This window comes from Lepisma saccharinum, chromosome 7, assembly GCF_977018435.1.
Source record: "Lepisma saccharinum chromosome 7, izLepSacc3.1, whole genome shotgun sequence".
Lineage (NCBI taxonomy): Eukaryota > Metazoa > Arthropoda > Insecta > Zygentoma > Lepismatidae > Lepisma > Lepisma saccharinum.
Window position 1 is genome coordinate 90,541,593 of NC_139235.1, and position 21,994 is coordinate 90,563,586.

Genomic DNA, 21,994 nt, shown 5'->3' on the forward strand with positions numbered 1-21,994 from the left:
TGCACAAACTCAAAAATCGATACGAGACCGAGACTTTGGCATGAGATTGAAAATTTTACCTAGACCAATGTTATTTTACTGTACGACGTCTTCATGCATACCAAACCGAAATCTACCCGATTATTTATAGATGTTCTATATTTTGCACATAATAATTACAAGGGCAATCCATAAGTGGCAATCATGAATCTGTGCTACGTGGTTGCATGGGTAGGATGTGGAATCGTTTGATGGGCAAATGTTCTCCCATCTAAATACATGGATAATTTGATACTGAATGTTCTGCTATTACTTAAAATTGCAAGTTTAATTTCATCTTAACCTTAGAAGTTAATGATAGATAAAAATCAGTGCTGTGAAACTAAGAATTTTAATAGACGATCGTCAACCACAGAAAATATATCGGAACTCAAAATAGCCTTAAAATTTGCACAGCACTTGTTTACGTTACTTGCAATTTTCACAATTTAAGTGCTTTATTCTTGTGAATCTGGCAAAGAATAATACATGTATGTACTTTTATTTTATAGTTTTTACTAACTAAATCCTTTTTTTTCCCTCATGGCTAGTAAATATGATTCTCTATTTGTACATACACATTTATCGAGAACAATGTCTGCTTAATACAAAGAAAACATATTTTAATATTAAGTTATCGGATAGGGCATAGTGTCAGTATATAATAATACATATCATATGCTTACGCACTTAATTCATTTTTCTTTATAACTTTGTGAGTTTCTCAGATTCCTACTCCTGCCGTTGAATTACACATACTTGCAACCAGGAAAAGAATAAAGCGTAGTGTAAAAATCTATTTTTTTATATTGTCGACCCATGGCAGCTAGGGACGACCCAGATGACGTCAAGTTTAGTGCTCTTTGTTCATAAACATACTGCCCGACCCTGTGGCCGAGTGGTTAGCACATCGCGCTGCGACGCCTAGGGTCCCGGGTTCGAATCCCGGTCGGGCTTGGTTGTTTGTGAATGTCCATTCATCAATTTCATCACTCATCCCCATCTTCGCAAATTAGCCAAGAGGCACAAAACGCGAAGTAAAATAAACTAAATCAAATCAAATCAAATCATAAACATACTATATTTAGCCCGTTTGCGCAACCTTGCCGTTGCCCTTTAATGTATTAATTCTTAGGTTCAGGAGAATGTAATTTTCGGAAACTTATTACTGACTACATAATCTTAAAGCTTTGCTAAACCCATTTTCATTATCGATTTTCATTATCGATTCTTACCTTCGTTGAAAATTACGTTTGAATAGCCATCCTATCGCGCTCCAATGTAAAACTTAGGGCAACGAGATGACGAACGAAACAACAGGAGTGGCGCCTCTAGCGGAATAGTTTGACAATGAACAGCCCCATTCTAGTAACTTTCCGTTTGGAGCCAAAAATGTATACTGGTTTGGCAACATTGCTGTCTTCGAGCTCTTATGAATATGCGTAGCCATCTTGACGTGCCATCTGTCAAACACCGCAATGAATCCATCTTTGTTAATAGCTTAACGAGAACTGCATTCACTTTAATGCTCTGTATGAGCGAACATATTTGTCACTGTCTTTATGCGACCATGCGAAGCAGTGAACTCGTATTTAAACATCACGGTCACCCCGAATACTCGACAACTCAAGCTGTTGCGATACACTTTCAATCAATTGCTTTCCACTGCTTGAAGAGACTGTGTTTGTTCAGTTGGAAGTTATTTTTGCCTGTCTTCTTGTTGCTGTCTGAATTTACGGAGAGGCACTCTGCACAGTAGTTATGACTAACTGCACTTGAAACTATAGGTGTCATAGGCTTAACTTGGCGGGGGCAAGGGGAGGCGTTTGCCCCCCAAAATTTTCAGGTTACTAAATTTTAAAAATTAAAGTTTGATTCCAGCCCTCTACCTAGTTAAGTCCCAAGTCCGATTTTGCCCTACCAAAGGCTCCAAGTTACGCCCATGATAGGTGTAGTCCCGATTAGCCTAAAGAGCATAAAAAGAACATAAAACATATTTATTTAGACCTTTTTTTTAAATCAAGTTTGTGGATATGCTGGGAGTTTTTTCCTTGCTGAAGCTGCTGTGAGAAATTGTCTGCAGTAGCAGCGATTAGAGGGGGGGCAAAGGGGGCAGTTGCCCCCCCCCCCCGCCAACACGCAAGTTTTGCCATTTTTGTCCGCACATTATGGGCTCTTAATGCTAAGCCTTGTCTACCAAGAGATAAATTTTCCTTGCCGCCCCAGTTTGTCACCCAATCGCCCCCACTTCAGTCCTCAGATTTGCTTGAAATACGAATTTGGAGCATAGTGCCTATTGCTCAACATTTATAATGTCGAGCATTATCAGCTGATGCTACTCTTACATTCGCCGGCTTCTGGGGCGGAGTTATCCGAACCTGCTGAGAATCCATGCGTTCTAGGTTCGAATTCAGGGCAAGGCGTTATGTTATTTCGTCGCATTATCCATTTTCATGAACAATGGCGTGCCCAAGGGGGTTGGTGGGGTCATAACCCTTCCTTTGACCCAGTATTCCAGCAAAATGAGAGCTTACGAAGTCTAAAAATAAATTAAGATTATTCAGGAAGCTATTGAAGGATCCCGCATTACGTTACAGAACGATTATCCTTTGGAAATAATTATATCATGACTTCTAATATTACGTACTCATTCCTATTTGCGAGTGGCACATGCCCCTCCCGCTAAATATATTCCAGTGTCCATGTGCATAATTGTAAAACCATGTTTAGTTATCCACTAATGCTACTATAACCATTCTCCAAGTGTCACATACGGGGTGTGAAAACTTGGCATAAATTCGCCATACTCTGTAATTTGGAGTATGTGTTGCTGCACATGAAACAACTTGATGCTAAAGCGAGAAAATTAGTTAATAATGACTTTCGTAAGTTAGTCATCCAGACTTAGCAATGCATTTAATGAAGTGACTAAATTCATAGCAGTAACCAGGTACTTTTTCTCCATTTCAGGTTACGAACAAGTAAGACTTCCTGAGGATGCTACATTATGTGGTTTTACACCGCTCATGTATAACAGCCAGGAGCCAATCTTCACACCTAAAGAGACTGACATGGTAGGTTTCCTCCTTTAATCTGGATTTAAAACATTGCATTTGTAATTAATCAGTATTTAAAAATTACCTTTTTTTTGGCACACACTATTTTTGTTTGATAATGCCTCATCTATATGTATGTGGTGGCATGTTGAAAATCTAGTTTAGGGCTATGTCATAAAACCTGCATTTTGTGTAGAAAAAGTTAGGACTAAAATTTTATTTTATCACTAGAAACCAAGTTTCCAAATTAGAGATATACAATGGAAGGACATTTTAAATAACATGATACATATTTATATTATGTTACTTCCCAACCTCACTAAATTAATTTAATACAATTATGTAACAGGGTACAGAGGATCGATTTTTTATCTGCAATTTGAGCTCACTATCATTATTTTCTCAATTCATAACACTACACTCTAGATGTCATTTCTTTCTACGGTTTGCATGCCATTTTCCCTCTTGTTACAATCACATTACAGTGCAATAATAACTGCCAATTTGTTTTCGTTGAAATTATTAATGTTTTACTATTTGCAGGAGTTGGCCCAGGATTGCTTACGCTTGCGGAAAGTGCTTTTCTTTGGTACAGTGTTCCTATGTGGTGTTGACCCTCCCGTCCTAAAACTGCAAAAATATGATAATGAGAAAAGCCAGTATATTTCTGTAGTGGAAACTCCAGAGGCTGTCATATCAAGTGCTCCAACTGTGTTGCTGACTCAGGTAAGAAAAAAATAATGTATTAAGTATTATGTGTATGTTTTATTTACATATTCACATTATCTTAATACTCTTTCGAGAGAAAGCTTATTTTTTCGGCAGAATGACTGCCTCAATGTAAGTCTGACATAGCTAGGCCTCTTAAAGCACAGTTTTAATGGAAAGTGGCGAGACTGAAAATTTTATAAGCTTTTGTCTAGTCGTGCAAGTTTTAGACAGAGGTAGGGAGTTAATCTGGTTTTAGGTGTAGGTGATAGGTTGTCACACATGGTTTCATTCATCACAGTTGCAAAGTTCATGACGTATTGGAAGATTCAAGAAGGATTACAGAATGTTGGTGAAGTCCCTTTTGGAAAGTTATTGTGTGCAAACTAATCTTGATGGGAATTTTTGTTCTAATGTACAGAAATTTTTAAAATGTTTACCTTAATGTACTTCAGTATTGTGAGAGCCACGGTAGCTCAGTTGTTAGGGCATCTGACTACCATGCGAGACACAGAGTTCGATCCCTGGCAGGGTAGAACCGGGAAGTTTTCTACCTGTTCTAGCGGCTCTGGCGCCCACCCAGCATCATCTAAAGTGGGTACCTGGAGGAAACTCTGGGGGATAAAGGTGGCCAGGGGTTTGGTGCTGATCACATCACTCCCACCTTCGGTCGTGATCAAGAAAGCGTGGGGCCCTAATTCCACACCCCCTATACGCTTTCATTGTGTGGTGTAAAGCACAGGGGAGCACTGTACTTCAGTATTGTACATGTTGCATGTTCTGTGGATAACGATTCAGATAGCTGGTGAATGATGCTTTCACTTCTTGCTGATCCCGTTCTCCATACTGTATCATAAAAGAAGACTTTGTTGATGAGGATATACCAATGTTCGATTTTCTTGTTGCAGACTGATCCTGAAATGGTTGTGGAAAGCTTCAGTGAGGAAGAGGAAGAAGAAGATGAGGAGACTGGCGAGGTGGCTCCCTCGGAGATAAGAACGCTGCTCCATCGGAAAGAGGAATTGGAGAAGAGGCATCTCACGCAGGAGAAACATCAGCAGCATGTTCAGGTAAGGAGATGCACTTCTATATACATCTTCCAATATTTTAGTTGCATTGAAGAGAGCAGAACAGACCCTAATGTCAACATTTCCCAAAAATTGCTATATATAATTTTCCAAAATATTGGGCCATTGATATCTGAGGTGGGTCTTTCGTGGTGATTCCCTGCAAATGTCAAGCAAAATCTGATTTTCAGGAATAATGCTTCCCAAACTGAGATAGTTCATGTCTCCATGCTATGAAAACCAACTTTTTTTTTTAATGTATACCTAATAGGGACCTGACAGGATGGGCATGAATTCCAAAATTTCCTGAAAATTGCTATTTTTTTTTAGTGATAGTTGTTAGGCTTCTTTTCACAATATTGGTGTGGTATCCACAGGACATCAAAGGTGGGTCTTTTGGGCTGATTCCCCACAGATTTCAAGCAATTAGTATTCATAGGATCAATGGAACAACTGATTTTCAAGAACAATTCTTCTCAGCGCATACTTTTTCACTGAAATGAAGCAAACTTGTTATAAAACTGTCTAAAAAATAGTAGCAGGAAGTCAATTGTTTTGTTATTAGAGCATATCATACCTTCTTCATGTACACTAATAAGCATAAGAAATTGAAAAATCTTGATTAGTTTCAGTTAAATAACATGTCAAATGATGTTGCTTGTTACTGGGACAACCGCTAATCCAGCTGACCAGTTAATTAGATGGAATCATTGCAAGCAAATATCAGAACACCCAAATGTCAACCTCTTTTCGACATAGTACAGTAGGACCTCCCTGATGGGTCAGTGGTAGCGTTGTCACCTTGTAATCAAGGGGTCCCAGTTTTGATACCCGGTGGAAGCACATAGTGGTTCAGATCCCACTTTGTTTAAACTGTAGGTCCAGTCCCGATTAGCCTTAGTGTGCATAGAGTGTACTTAAAACACCAAATCAATCACATAGTACAGCCTAGCTTAGACTGCCTGGTCTGGGCATGGATGTTTGTGAGTGTCCATTCATCAATTTCTTCATGTCATCATTCATCCCCATCTCGCAAATTAACCAAAAGTGGCACAAAAGCTGAAGTAAAAGAAAACAAATCAATCAGTCAATAAATTATAAATAAGATTTAGTATTTTATGTAAGATTGAAAGTAATTTTAACTTTTGTTCTTCGAAAGAAAGCATTTAAAATGCACAGAAAACTGGAGTCTGCATCAACTGTGTGTAGATAAATACTTTTAGTAAAAGCACAAAAATATTCTAGTTGGGTTCCTAAATTTATTCATTGTTCAACTCTTATTTTAGTTACCGCTTTCATATCAAAGAGCTCCTTAAATTAATCTTAGCAAGTGCGTAGCAATATTCAACATAAGTGTGCAGATAAAATAAATTTACGGACCTCACTTGCTGACCAAATTTATCTTATTTCTCACTTCAAGTTTTGTATTAGCATTAAGACTTGTATACTGCTCAAATTTTCAATCAATCTCTTTGGTGTCTTTACAGGCAATTCTGCAGGAATCTGTGGTGAGCGTAGAAATCGAAGTTCGTCCAAGGTTCTTGGTTCCAGACACAAACTGCTTCATTGATTATGTGGACTCTCTGGAGAAGGTTGCGAAATCCGGCCCATACACACTGAAAGTTCCTCTTGTCGGTGAGTTCTATCAATTCTTCATAACAATTCTCTTGTATTATTTCTGTTGATTGTGTCATGTTATCTGCCTGGTACTAGGAATTGCACCTCAGATTTTACCATTTCTTAAATATTGATCAATATGGACCAGCGCTTGAAGTGGAAAATGTTAGCTGGGGAAATGTTTGGTTGAGCCTTGGAATTAACCGGGAGGATGTTCTTATGTTTTAACATGGTAACAATGAGTCAATTGAGAACATTGTGCTAGCTAGAGAGGATACCATCCCCCCACATCCCCCTTCACTTCGAGCATGGATATGGCCACATGAAACAATTGCAAATTTTGATATTACAGAAAACAATAACATGACTCTGAAAATAAAGAAAGTATCACAGTGCTAAAATCTGTCTGATACTGAAATACTAAATTGAGATTGAAAATTGTGCTTCTAAATATTTTTTTATTATTATTATTATACATTTGGCATTAACAAACTTTCTATTGGAAATTTGAGGTTTTCCCCTGTTACGATCAGCAGTGGGTGGGCTAGTGTGTGTGCGGGGCCAATATAATGAAAGCAATGCTATTGTGGAACCACAGGCAACAGAACCTTTGGCCAGAAGCCTTCATGCATCATCTTCCCCTCCATGCATGAGTATGATTCACAGGACACATGGTTCAGCACAGGTTATTTTGCATGTGGACTCACTTTAGAGGAACGAAGCTCATTATTCACAAGTGAAGAATGGCAGTTTGACTTTCCTCAGAATCCACTCATATCCACTGGCAAAACCCCATTCTTCCTTCTGATTTGTCTAATCCTCAAAGGCACCCTATCGTACAATCCATGATGGAAAGTAGAAGTGAGCAAAACAATTGCTTGCTGAATACAGGTTCGTAAATCATTTCAAGGTGCTTCAAATTTTGAATTATGGCTTTCCGAAGTAATAGGGGAGCACTACTTAGACACTTGGTTCACATGTCTATTCCACATACATTCTGGTGATTTGTTAGTAGAGTAAGACAGTAACCTGTCTGCTTTAGTGTCATAAACTGCCCATCCTGTCCCTGCACCTCACGAAAGGGCATTGTGGAGGCCATTCAAGCTTTTATATCCAGGGTTTTGTGTACAGTGAAGAACATGGCTGGGGGGAACCTATCTGTTTTCATTCCTTTACAAAATACAGTTTTTTATTATTATTATTTACAGTAAAAACTGCATATCCCGGAACTTGTAAATACGGAAAAAAGTCCCCAGAACGGACTTATTTTATACCTGAAAATGACGTGCTTAAGGCGGAAACCTCCTTAATGTGGAAACTGAACACCATTTACAGACCAACGAGATGTTTTTATTCTCAGTAAGATGGAAATTTCTTCCTTTATTTTTTTCGCTCTCAAGGAAACAATGCAATACTCTAAGTGGAACACTCCTCTGTTGCCACCCGCTTATCGGTAACATTGTTGATATGAAAGAATGCGCTACAATGCGCTGTTACGATTCAGTTTCTTTCTTTCATCTCTTACCCTCTTTCTCCACCTTTCTTTGTCTATTTCTCCTCTGTTCTTTCGTCATCTTTCTATTTTTCTTGTTATCTCTCCTTCTTTCTTTCTTTTTTTTCTTCACCTTTATCTCAATCTTTCTTCACCTCTCTTATTTCATCTTTCAATCTTTCTCTTTCCCTCTGCACATCGCACTATGACGCCAGGGGTCCAGAGTTCAAAAAGATCTGTACGTTCTTACAATTTAAAGTCAACCCTGTATAAGAAGGAAAACTGTTAAGACAGAAAATTTTGCTCGGAACAATCATGTTACGGGATAGACAGTTTTTTTTAAAAAAAAAAACAAGGGTAAATGAGGCCTACCGTTGGTTTCTGAAAATGTGAACCTACATATTGATATGAATGGATAAGTGAAAATATATTACGTCTATATTCGACAGCAAAGTACTTTAGTAACATTTACTCTCACAGTGAAGTAACACGTTGCTTTCGTGAGAAATTTCAATAACTTTTTTTTTTTAAAACTAATTTCTTAACTTGGATAGGTTGTATACTAGATTTAGTTTTGCAAATTCCCGTGACTTTTGTGAAAAATGTCTATCAGTACTAACAAATACTAACATTGATCACCTTGTATTTATAACATGGAAATAGCAAATATTAGCTATGTAAACACAGAGGGTCATTTTTGATCTCTGGAAACTAACAGAAAATGGCCATGGTGCCACCTTCTCTGTAGAGCAGGTCATTTATAGTGAACACAGCATATCACTAGCTGCACTAGTACACAGGAACTTGAGCTGATTTTTTAAAGGGCTACACACTTGACTGTTATAGAACTTGTAAGAAGAAAAATTGTAGAATATCTAAGAAAGGAATCAGATCCGTATTATATAAGGTGCAAAATGCACATACAGTAATTCCGTAAGGCTAGATACAAGTAAACCCGTGGACTGCTGCTAGTTTTACTTAAGAATGGGAATATTGTGATATTTTTGCATGGCAGGAGAGCATTCTCCAGTGGAATCTTAACCTTGTAGCTGTTGCTGCAAAGTAGGAGTTTCAAACAGCATGATCAGTGGTGAAGAGACATATTTTCCTCAGTTACGGGACAATGAAAATAGTTTACAGACATCGGAAAAATCCTTTACATTGATACCAGCCTGAAAATAGCAAATTTGTAGGCACCACCAGAATCAAAATAACTGAATGGATGGTGGGAATATTTTATGACTGTAATTAACACCGCTATATATCATGAGTAGATACACATATTGGGCAACAGTTTATTAAACCGTTTTTCTTTGAGGGAGGCCAGTCACTGTAAAGTGGCCACTGAATTTACTTTCACGTGGTTGAAGGTATGGTCTATTTGGCATTCCTGTTTGCTTCAGGCATCGTGTTCGTGGTGATTGATTGGCTTTAGGCATTGTTTCCATGGTGATCATTTGGCTTTAGATGTGGTCTCCAGGGTGATCGATTGTCATTAGGCATCATTCTCGAGGTAATTGATTGGCTTTAGGCATCATCTCAGTTGCAATCGGTGGAATTTAGACATCATCTCTGGGGTGATTGATTGGCATTATTCATAGTATCTGTGGCAATAGATTGGCTTTACACATTATCTCCAGTAGGGATGGTATTGAGACCAAGATGGCATTGTAAAAATTGAGATTCGACTTTACTGTCAGGCTCCCAGTCTTGTTCAAGATTTCAGTGCATTATTTAAAAATTTTATGTAAACCAAATTTACTTTACTGGGCAACTTATTCAGACAAACCAGTTGGATATCAGAAGTAATTATATTAAATAAATAAAAAAAAATTGCTGGTAATTGGTGCTACGTGGTTACATATATCTAGGATAAAAATTCACGTTTGAGGTTGTTTTTTTTGCAGCTTCAAACAAAAATGACATTAAGGAACAGGTCATTCCATGCATTTTAGCATTCTAAGCAATGTTACAAATAGAGAATATAATATACTGCATGTAATCCTACTGAAATGCACTCATGTGTTGATCAGCTTGGCTAGCTTGTTTGTGGTTCTAGTATTCCATCATGCCAACAGACACTGAGGTAACACTGCTCTGGTGAGATACGATAGTGGCCATTGCTCTCTGCTAGCAAGTGTCGTGCTGCAGTGGGTGACTGTAAGCATCCGGAAGAATGATTACGCTCAGAGCTTTTAATTCTGTGTTCCGTATTTTGTGGAGGTCTTCATTTGCAGGAATGCCAAAACCTGAAGTCACTAATTGTGCGATTGAAGACTTTTTGATGGTAACATCGTTTATGAAAGAAATGCTTGGGTGGTTTAAGAACATTTGCTGTTTTTGTATGGTTTTATATTTCGTGATGAGCGTTTAAAGTTATTTAGAAACAGAATGGAGTGAAGGACCCAGTGATTCACCAAAATAAGATGTACATGTAGTGTAACATGTCATTCTCCTTACAAGACTCGAAGTCAGCTGATTGTAAAAGGATTTCATGCTAAGGCTTTGCAGTCCATTACCCTATTTTCAGGTAAAAATGGATATATCTATGTAGTGTTTCTGAACTGCTGTGTTGCAGCCTGGTACTTGCTCCTGTCAACAATTATACAACCAGCCCACGAGAGGTTTCCCTGGAACAGTTTTTCTCCAACAAACTTAATTTAAATGAAATTAATTATATAGTTAGCAGTTTTCTGAGTATAATAATATAGTCATCGATTTCCCAAGTAATTGAATATTTCAGTGTTCAAAATGCAACATGCCAATGAAAATCAGCACTTACCAAATTAATTTAAGGATATTGGCCTGAGGAAAGTACACAAGATATACTTGTATGTTGTCAAAGGTTGAGAACCACTGGTTATGATAGTTTAAGTTGCTGAGCAGGCCCTGGTCAATAGTGCTGCAGGGAGAGGATTTTGATCGAGCAAATAATGCTCGAACAGGCAAAACAGGTGCTTTTCACTTGAAGCTTAGTAGTACACTTATATCCGTAATTAGTCTGTGGTAGCGGGCCCTCAAATACTATAGATCGTGAAGTGAAAGATGCAGTGAAATTGAAACTTAAGTAAATGTAGTCATCATCTCAGTGTTAAAATGTAGTCTAGTCTATCTTACCAATAAACAGTGACATATGAAAGTAAAATAGATAATTGTATGGGCTGAAACTACCAAGGTGGAGATTTTACATGTATGTATCTTCACATTAAAATGATATTCTATTTTATATGGTTGAGCATGAGGGTGGGATACTCAAACGAGTACAAGTGAGCAAAAGTGATCCCATGCTGTATTCTACTGGTCAATGATGGGCTTCTTACCAGGATTGTTTACAGTTTCGAGAACATCCTGCTACTGAGGTAATTTATTTGCCTTGATGACCTCTCAGGCTTATATCTACGAGGGTCATCCAGAAAATAAAGACAGTTTGGTTATACAAAATGAAAAACACAATATTTATTGGAAAATGCAATTCTGTTACATACCTGAAGCTTCTTCCTTCACTTCTCTACATAATCACCTCCTACATTTAAACATTTGTCGTATCTGGGCACGAGCTTCAGAATTCTATATACTCTTCTGCCGCCAGTTCATTAAGGTCATGGCAACCGTCTTTTGGGGGATTTCATGCCAAAAGGCACTACGATCAATGCAAATCGTTATTGTGAGACTCTAAGAAAACTACGACGAGCCATCCAAAACAGGAGGCGAGGAATGCTTTCTGGAGGAATTGTACTTCTGCACGGCAATGCCCGCCCTCACACTGCAACTCAAGAATTGCTGGATCAATTCGGATGGGAATTTTTTGATCATCCACCCTATAGTCCGGACCTTGCTCCAAGCGATTTCCACCTTTTCCCTAAGCTGAAAGAGTTTCTGGGCGGTAAACGTTTTGGAAGTGGTGAAGAGTTGGAGAATGCAGTGACCACCTGGCTTAATGAACTGACGGCAGAAGAGTATAACATGGGAATTCTGAAGCTTGTGCCCAAAAACGACAAATGTTTAAATGTAGGAGGTGATTATGTAGAGAAGTGAAGGAAGCTTCAGGTATGTAACAATTATTTTTTCCAATAAATATTGTGTTTTTCATTTTGTATAACCAAACTGTCTTATTTTCTGGATGACCCTCGTAGAAATATATTTCGAAGAGGTGTCCGAATCAATGTTTAAATTAATATAATTTTAGTTGTGTTCACAATAATATGCAAATTAATTAATATTGTATCGTTGTTATTACATGAATAGGTAAAAAGATGGTATAAGAGTAGTTATATAATGGCACGTATTCATTTTCTAGCTTACATGTGGTAAAGATTGCCAATATTTGTATAATTAGCTGATTGGTTTGGTACATTTTACTTCACTTTTCGGCCACTTTTGGCTCATTGTGAAGACGAGGATGGGTGATGACATGATGGGATTGATGAAGACCCCAGGTTGGGATTCGAAACCAGGAGGTGGTCATTTTCGTTAGTCTCTCTCCCTGACGGCTCGCTTTCGACCTCACCCTGAGCCTCCCCGATGGCGCAGTGGTTAAGGCGTCGTCGCCTTAACCAAGGGGTCCCGGGTTCGATACCCGGCGGAAGCACATAGTGGTTCGGATTCCACTTTAAACTGTAGGTCCAGTCCCGATTAGCCTTACTGTGCACAAAGTGGACTTAAAACATGAACTCAAACCAAACTCGTCCTCACACTCTCAAATCTTCGGAGGATGAGGTCTCCCCTCATGAGGATCCCCCTCTGGAGGGTGACCACCTCTTGTCGTAATGCATTGTGCTAACCACTCCTCCAAAATGTGTATATAAACGACTATCCTGGCAAGGAAATTAGTGTAAAAATATAAAGAATTGAATATTTATTGAATAACTAAAGATGCTGTTAGATCCAGTTGACTCAAGTAAAATCCCTGATTAACGTTTATGCATATTATTGCATATTATTAATAGTAGTGGTGCCCATAAATCATCTTTGGTACTGTCATTCAAAGCCGTATGATCCCAATCTAATCCTTGCCTTCCAGTAAGATCGGAGGAAATGAATAACCATCGATTATATAACAAATGCTAAAACTATTATATTTTCATTATTTAATTTTAGTATTTGGGAAGTCTTTCGGGTCTAACCCCATTTAAACAGTGACCTCTGTATGATGTGAAAGTTTTTGCGGTGACACCCTGTATGTATTTCGAGAGAGAAGATTCTGCCAAACCGCCGGGGCGATTCATGAGATAGGTTGCGGTCAGTGTTGCCACATGAAGGAAAATTTCCATTTTTGCAAGAAATACCAAAATTTCAGGGAAGTTCGAAGACATTAGACTGAATAAAACATATTATATTATATTAGGTTCTACTTCCATATTCACATTATCTCCTGCCACTTCTTATTTCCACTTCTCTGTTTGATTGATTGATTTAGTTTATTTTACTTCGCGTTTTGTGCCTCTTGGCCAATTTGCGAAGATGGGGATGAGTGATGAAATTGATGAATGGACTTTCACAAACAACCAAGCCCGACCGAGATTCGAACCCGGGACCCTTGGCGTCGCAGCGCGATCCACTTATCTGAGTTTAAGCCTATTTTTATATATATACATTTCTATTTTGTTTTTATACGTTTCGTTTTTATACTTTCTGTTCATAGCGTTATGAAATTGGTGATTAAACAAACACATTCGTACATTCATGCTTGGCCAAGGTTAGAACTTGGAACATCTCTCCTGATTATGTACGAATTGTTTAACATTTTTCGTAAATACGAAAAACTTACGAAAATACTAGCTACTATTTATTTATATTATTATTATACCTATGATAATTTTTTTTGTCGAGGGAAAGAATAAGTCGAAAGGGGTAATTTTAGCCCCTTGCAGAGGGAAATTGTGCCATCAGATTGTGGCAACACTGGTCGCTGTGAGACAAATAACTGACGCGACAAAGTTCGTTTTGACATCTCCCCGCGTAAAACACGAGCATCGTTCCTTCCGTTGTACAACGATGAGGAAGATAATGGATATTGTTTTCAGGATGTGTGCGAACCTACCACCCTTCGTCGGAAGAGTCAACACGCTGTTACTTGTCCATTGTAAGCGTTGCGTTGTGCAAGCAGAGAATTTACCGTTTTCCACGTTGTATTATTGTTGGCCCCTCGAGAGCCAGGGCCAATGACACGGGAAGCGGCGAGCGCTTCGGGGCAGGCAGGCGAGGCTCTCTGGCTCCTAACTTCTATTTCTGAACTTCTTCCTCCCGGCGGTCGCTCTGGTGGGTTTTTTGCGGAAATTGGACACCATTGTTTCCATCTGTCAGAAACTGTGTCCGGTATCAAGTTACAAGTGTGTCGAGTTCGGCATAAACAGCCTCCCAGATAGTGTAATGGTTTGATACTCTTCGCATTCGAGAGTTCGACTCTTGTTGGAGGCAATGTTTTGATCCCACTTTAAACTGTAGGTCTAGTTCAGATTAGCCTGTCGGAACATAAAGTGGTCTTAAAACCTACAAACGGAACAAATTTTTCTCTCAGCATATTATGTGATTTTTGGTAGTTGTGACAAATCTTGGACACCTGCTATACTCATGAAGAGCGGTGAAGAGTGACGTAGTATAAGTAATCGTTACTTTTTCAGTAATCGCGTTACTATCGTGTAAGCGAAATACATTTAAATAATTGTAAAGGTAGCAAATTACTTTTTGTACGTAACCATCGTTAACTTACGTTGTCTTGCTTAATTTAAAGATACCAAATATATTTGCTAGGACAGCCTGGTTTCGTACATTTTATTTTTAGCTTCGTGGTTGACAATGATGGGTACACACACATGTATGCATATTAAGTCGAAGTTTTCTGTCTGTAATGTAACAAACCAAGATTTTTCTTCCGGACTAAGGTAACAGTAACGCATTAATTTTCTGAATAACTTATGTAGGGATGACACGACTCCTCGGAAAAAGCTGGATTTGATCCACGTGGTTACTGTAAACAAATTACGACATGTCTATAAATAAACGAGTATTTGGTAAGTCTGAAGAAGTCGCCTGGTGAAGTAAATTTTGGTAAGTTTTCAATAACATGCGCGAGTCTCTCGACACTTGTTCTCAGTGCCATGCCCAGTGATGCAAGATATTGGATACTGGATCAATGTAAACTCCCTTGGTTCTATTTTGTTTAGGGAATAGGTTCTTCTATCACACACGATTAATTTCTCTCTGCATTAAGTGACAGTGAGTCTCCCATTGACGCGAAAGCCTTGTTTACACTGGTCGAGTATAGCAAAGCGAAGTACTCTCCTGGTGTAAACAACTGGTAAGAGTACTCGCTCCAGTAGTCGGGACAGTCGAGTGGCTGTCCACGGAGGACAGCAACTCGACCGAGTTGCTTCCTCTCCCATCGATTTTTTCACCCGCACGTAAACTCGACAGACCACTCGCTCAATGTAAACGCTTTCCGAGGATAGTATGAAGCCTGTGCGGTGGTATTGTTTTGTAATTTTGCATATTAATTGAAATTGTATTTTTTTAATTCAACCATGAATAGGAGGTGATCCAAGTCCGACAACAAAGTTTGTAGAGGCGTAGGAGAAGTAAAATTGAAAATAAAGAATTTACGTTCTACGTACAACCAAGAACAATTGAAAATAGAAAAATCAAGGAAGTTAGTTTTCTTTCTAGACTTGTTCTCGTGCATTATTGTATTCATTTCTCGTATAAATAAGTGTGTGAACTGTTTTAGAGTTAAAAAAAAAAAAAAAAAATACGCCAAGAACGTCGACGTGTTCATATTGTCAAAAGAGCACCAAACAGCTGCAGACACTATCCCACTTTGATAGAAAGTGTGTAAACAACTACTCGCCACATAATGGTAGAGTCGAGCAGACAAGCCAGTAACTCGTCCCAGTAACTCTCCCGCATACTCGACCAATGTAAACAGCCTTAATGGATTGACTTTGTGGAATAAGTAAAACTTGTTCACCACAGCTGCGCGATAAATGGGGGGTTGGTTCAGGTTTTCAAAACAAGAACACATGCCGGGCGAAATGGCAAAATATGGGTCTTCCTTTTCCTTTAAATGAGGAATATCCCCTACCGTCCAGTAGGATTTTTCGGCTGAGGGTGTAACAGTTCTTCAATTCTCTTTTGACCTCGTAAACAAAAGCTACACGCACACACGCAGTTTATTACGTTCGTGAGAAGATGGGCGTTGATTGCGTTGGAAGATGTGCCTTGTATGTTTTTCGTCCGGCATTCCTTCGGAGGAACCTGTTCCTATTCCAGCAGTAATCCATCATTTATCATTTTTTCCTCTCTTAAGTTGATGGCGTCAAGTAAATGACTGGATCTGATCATAAATACCATGGACGTGGGGTGATTTTGTACGGTTGTTAACGTATTTAGTTTTTTACTTTTTCAGTGCGAATGGTCTTCATAAGATAATTGCTTTTCGCTGCTGCGACTTCCAGAGAAGTTTTTCATTATTCTAGCGCTCTCGTTTTTGGTGTAGTCAGGGGTGAAATCCCATTGGGACAAAATAAATAACTGTTGGCCCAGTAGCGTAAGGACACAATCGACCATTTACTTGAAAGTAGTGGACTCCTCTCATAAAAGCTCGGCGACAAACGTCTTGAGCACTACATTTTGTTCCGAGACACTCTGGGGCTAGCGAACGTAAACAATCTCTCTGCGCAAGAACAACTCGAGAGGGCTCGACGAAATGAGCGGGTGTTCATGAAAGAGCCAACGCGGCTGCAGCTATCACCCAATCGCAGCACAGCACACTGATCCGCTCGCTTTCTCTTCTCTGTCGTAATGCTCGATCTTTCTCCGCAGATTCCAGAGACAAGAGTGTAGACTCGCAATTTTTGCCATCAGCGGTCCAAGGTTCGAATCATTGCGTGTACATGTATGTTGCGTGTCCATTGATCAGTTTCATCCATTCACTATTCGCCCTCACCGTCACAGGTAGTGAAAATCGACAGAAAAGCAACGTAATATTTTAAGAAAAAGCAGCGATGGTATAGTGGAACCACAAGCAAAACAACCTGCGCAGACCCGCGACTCCTGTATACCGTACTGCCGCGGGGAGGGGAGAGGGAGAGAGGACCATGCTTCCTTACGGCCCGAGCTGAACGGAAATCTGCGAGGGGACTTATCGTCCAATGATTTTTCCTTGTGGTCGCTCTATACTCATGCCCTTGAAGGGACAGTTTTGCGGGAGTTAGGTTTAGATGGTATGTTTTATCATATCATTTTGTATCCACAATATCGTTTTTCACATTTCATAGCTTATCTTAGTTTGATTCAAGGAGCCCGTGAGAAATATTGTCTGACGTCTAAATTTTTAGTTTTGAGTGAAATGATATTTAGCGCAGTTGGCAACGCTGCGGGCGTGTTTCAGTGACCGTCATTTGATTGCGATTGCCAGGGCGTTCTGGGAAATGGCTGCATATGTAACTTTTCTCAATTGCCGTGGAATTGTTTGCGTTTTTTGTTTAAGGAAACGTTCACCCTGTGCCGTTATGGCGTGAGCACGGCGTTTTGTGTTTGCATGCCTCGGAGGATGACGAGAAAGGCATCACGTTGCAATGTTTGTTCTAAGAATAGTTTGTTTCTCATAAGGCGCCACCTTTCCCTCACTCGCCAATCTCTCCTAGGGGCGTTGAACTCAAGCTGGAGCCCTGGGCGACGCTCCGTCCATTTTTTCCCCCTAGGAGCGTCGAGTGTGTGACCGCTCACTGAGCAAACCCATCGCTCGGTTACTTAATAGCTCGATCCAATTTGCTCGATTGTGCATTGAACTGTGATGTTCACTCCGCCTGTTTTTCTTTTTTTTTCCTCCATCTTTACGTTTGGCCTTTCACAAGAAACAACCCCTAAGTAGGACCAGCTTAAGGTGACCAGAATTTCAGAAACCAAAAGCACGACGACATACATAAGGGGGACATACTTCTATCTGCTATCTCCCTACATACCCCCATTCCAGACACAAATATCAGAAAATAATTTGACATTTATGAAAATTGTATAGTTTTACAGTACACCCATATGAACAGCAGAGAAGCCTGTATTAAGAAATGGTAATTTTGATTCGCTTAAGGGACAAACCGTAAATTTATCATCAGGGTGTCTACAAGTCAAGAAAACAAGAAGTTATGCTTGTGGTCAAGAATATTTGCTATTTTTTTTACGGCCGCGGTGGCTCAGTCGGTAACGCGTCTGACTACCATGCTCAAGGTCCCGGGTTCGATCCCCGGCCGGTTCAAATCCGGGAACTTTTCTAACGATGGAAGCGGCCCCGGCGCCCACCCAGCGTCGAATAACATGGGTACCTGGGGGAAACCCTGGGGGGTAAAGGCGGTCAGGAGCGTGATGCTGATCACATCACCCCACTCATGACCGGATCAAGAAAGTGTGGGGCGTTACCCCCACACCCCCTATACGCCTTCATGGCGTGGTGCTAAGCACAGGGGAGCACTTTACCTTTATCTTTACTTTTACAGTATAGTGAATTTACATTGTTATATACTTGTACTGGCATTTGATAAAATTGAATAGTTGGAAATCTAAAATTGTGAATTGTGGTTATGATTTTCCCTTTGTTCCTTAAGAATTACATTCTTACATGCGTGGAGTTTTGTAAAAATATTAAGTAAAGTAATGTGGCAATTCCTCCTCCTCCTCAGGATAAAGTCTGAAGCATTAATTTTTACATGCATTAATAACACTGGTCGACATTTTGAGAAAAAAGTTCCGAATGTTTGCAAATTAATAGGTGTTTCTGGAAGTATTTTAAATGTTTGTCACTGAAATGACATCCATGTTTTCCTATCACGTCAGGATTTTTCACATCAAAATTCTCATTTTCGCCATTGCATGACATTTATTACACAGCGCAACAAAATAAATTTATTCAAGGGAAATTTCGGTTGTTTGCAAACCAATATGTGATTCTGGAAGTATTTCGAATGCTGATCACGGAAATTACGTCAGTTTATACCAATTACATCAGGATTTTTCTCCACATCACTAAGTTCAATCAACTCTCTATATTATAACATTGAGTATTGGAAGGAAAGGGGGGGAGGGTGAAGGAAATTGTCATGAGGGATTTCGAAAATAAAACTATGTAGTCAAAGTAAATACAATTTCCATGCTCATGTGTCTTGTGAAGTTGGAAGGTGGATTAAACGCATACCATTTTACATGCATTTATGGTTCAAAATTTGAGGATTTGTATTGTAGAAAATCGATATTTTACCACCATCAAAACGAAGCCATCCATTGAGGAAATAATAGAACTATACATTTGATTGTGAAATTGTGAAAAATCCTGACGTGATGGGAAAAAATGGATGCTGTTTGTGTGATCAGCATTTAAAATACTTCCATAATCAGCTATTGATTTGTAAAGAACCGACATTTACATTGTGTAAATTTATTTTGTTGCGTTCTGTAATAGGTGTAATGGAATGGTGAATATAGGAATTTGATTGTTAAATTGTGAAAAATTCTGATGTGCTGGGAAAAAAATTATTTCATTGTTGCAATCAGCATGCTGAATTTATTCAGAAGCAACAATCATTTGCGAAGCATCGAAACCCATGTTGACCAGTGTAACTAAAGCAAGTCTAAACTCATATTAAAATAAAACTTCAGTTTTCATCTTAACCGACCTTGTGGAAGGGTTTTTTCATTAAGTAAAAATACAGTTGGAAAGTAAGTAAATACATAACTAAGGAGGGGAGATTAAATAAATGTTAAGAAAAAGGAAAGAATTTTGGATTTGTTATTTTTCATGCAATATATAACAATTATATAGATTTCGAAAGACTCAGTTGGAGCATTCTTACATGAAAAAAAAAAGAAAAACGCAGTTTTACACATGTTTTCAAAAGGAAAGTTTGTCGAGAAATTGTTAGTTTTTCCACTCATCTAAAATCTAATATTGTCTTCATCAAATTTTTATTCATTAATTTTAGCAGTGTTTACATGCAAGGGCGGGGGGAAGAGGACTTCCGTAATTTACGGGTCAGCGATTGCGAAAGAAATTTTTATAAAGCCGATGAATGGGACTGGAAAATTCCCCATTTCCTGACGCGCTGAAAATCTCCGTTTCTATTGTCCCTCAAGTGTTTGCTTGTCGAGGAAACAGTTAATTTCAAGAAATTGCAGACACCTTTAGTGCAGAAAATAACAAGAATTAACCACTTTTAATATACGATCCTTTGGGATTTCTCGACGGTTCGGGATCCCGAAAAGTCGGGAAATCATTCCGGATGTAGGGATCTGATCTCAATAATTTACGCGCCATCGTTTTGAATTACTTTTTTTTTTCTGTACTCTTCGGTGCGTAAACACATGTATCAGAGATATTGAAGGAGTTTCGATTAAGTTGTCTGTTCGATATCTGTGCATAGTGAGAAATTACAAAAAGACAAAGTGATACTTGCAGATCTTTATGGAAACGAAATAAGGCGAATCCGGTTTCTGTTTAAATAGTGGATTTAAGTCCGAACTTGTCAATAATGCCAGAGAATTTGAAAATAAAATTCTAATCTTATAATTTGCATAGTAATAAAAGTAGATGGTAAATATATAAGTTTATAAGCGAAATTTCCACGTAGCTTACATTCTTAAGTCATTCACTCGCTTTTTCAGCCCTCTTATTTATGGGTATTCATTTAATCTTCCGTTCTCCTACTCATATCGCTTTTGTTTTAATCATATTTTAAGCCATAAACATCCTCTGTTTTATCTTTTTTCTGTAAGTTTTCCCCCCTCCTCCCCTTTCTTTTGAAGATCTTATGTCTTGTCTGAACACCTCCATACAGTCTAAACGCGTCAGAGCTAATTCGTCGTTCAACATTCCCTCCTTTGTTTGGTTTTCTGGCTGCCTTTTGAGCTGAGTGACACCAAGATAGTATGTTGCAAGCCTTGCTATTTTTCCACATCACACCTAACCGCTACACTATCTTTAAGTTACGTTCATCTTCAAGACCTAGGAATACAGATGACATCAACAGTACTTAACTTTTTCCCTCCAGTTTGTAATAAAGTGAAAAACATATGCTAGGCTTCTTGCAATACCTCTTTTTTCCTCCAATGACTGGCGAATTTTCGTCCAGCAACAAGCAGCATGGCCGGTCATTACAGCTTCAGAGATTGCAATGCCACCGCAAGTTTTGTTCAGTTTTTTGTGCTGGGACTAAGCGGGAATGAACTTCAACGCTGTGCTCGCTTTCCCCTTAAATCTCGTTACTGGTATTGTAGATTATAAGGTCGCTTACGTACTGTGCTGTTGTGGGCTTTGAATTCTGTTTGGGGGAAGAAGTTCACTGCAAGCGTTGCACTTGCGTTTAGGATATAAAGGTAGTTGTGTTCCATTCTCTGTTATCTTCAAGAACGAAAAGGAGAACAAATAAACGTGTCTTCCGATAATTCCTATTGGTTGTTGGAATAACATCTGTGTGCAGGAATCCTTGCGAGTAGCAATATAGTGCATATAATGAATACCACTGACGGTGGCTTTTATACAGATTGTCCCACTCGTAAGGGGCCCCGGAAAAAGTATAAAAATCTTAATAAAACAGGATATGAAACCAAATTTGTACATGACCTACCTTTAAGGGTTGAGAAATGAAGGTACATTACAATAAGTGCTGGAAGTGACCTCCCCCCACCTGTACACACAGTTCAACACGGCGCTGCATGTTCGTGAATGTTGCTACCAGAGTATTAGGCGTGACTGCCTGGATTTCACGGCGGATGTTCTCACGTAACTCGTCGATGGTCCGTGGTTTGTTCTTGTACACACTACCTTTAAGGCGACCCTCACAGAAAAAGTCAGGGGGGGGATCAAGTCCGGTGACCTTGGGGGGGGGGGGGCCATAATCCTTTCGAAATCGCCGTCAGGGGAAAAATTATTCCACCGCAGCCATACTCGCGTCAGACGTGTGGAATGTTGCCCCATCTTGCTGGTACCAGTCAAGTGTCAGTTCCTCGTCATCCAACTGGTTCACAAAGTCATGAAACAATACCTGGTACACATC

The 21,994-nt window shown here is 39.2% G+C and overlaps 1 protein-coding gene across 1 annotated transcript in view; it reads left to right on the plus strand.

Annotated features, from left to right (window-relative positions):
* Positions 1-21,994, plus strand: part of Smg6 (Smg6 nonsense mediated mRNA decay factor) — a 187,987-nt gene that overhangs the window by 145,778 nt on the left and 20,215 nt on the right. The window contains exons 19-22 of the mRNA XM_083125593.1: positions 2,989-3,092; positions 3,618-3,800; positions 4,691-4,852; positions 6,337-6,484. Of these exons, the coding sequence (XP_082981719.1) occupies positions 2,989-3,092; positions 3,618-3,800; positions 4,691-4,852; positions 6,337-6,484 (597 nt within the window). The remainder of the gene's footprint in view (positions 1-2,988; positions 3,093-3,617; positions 3,801-4,690; positions 4,853-6,336; positions 6,485-21,994) is intronic.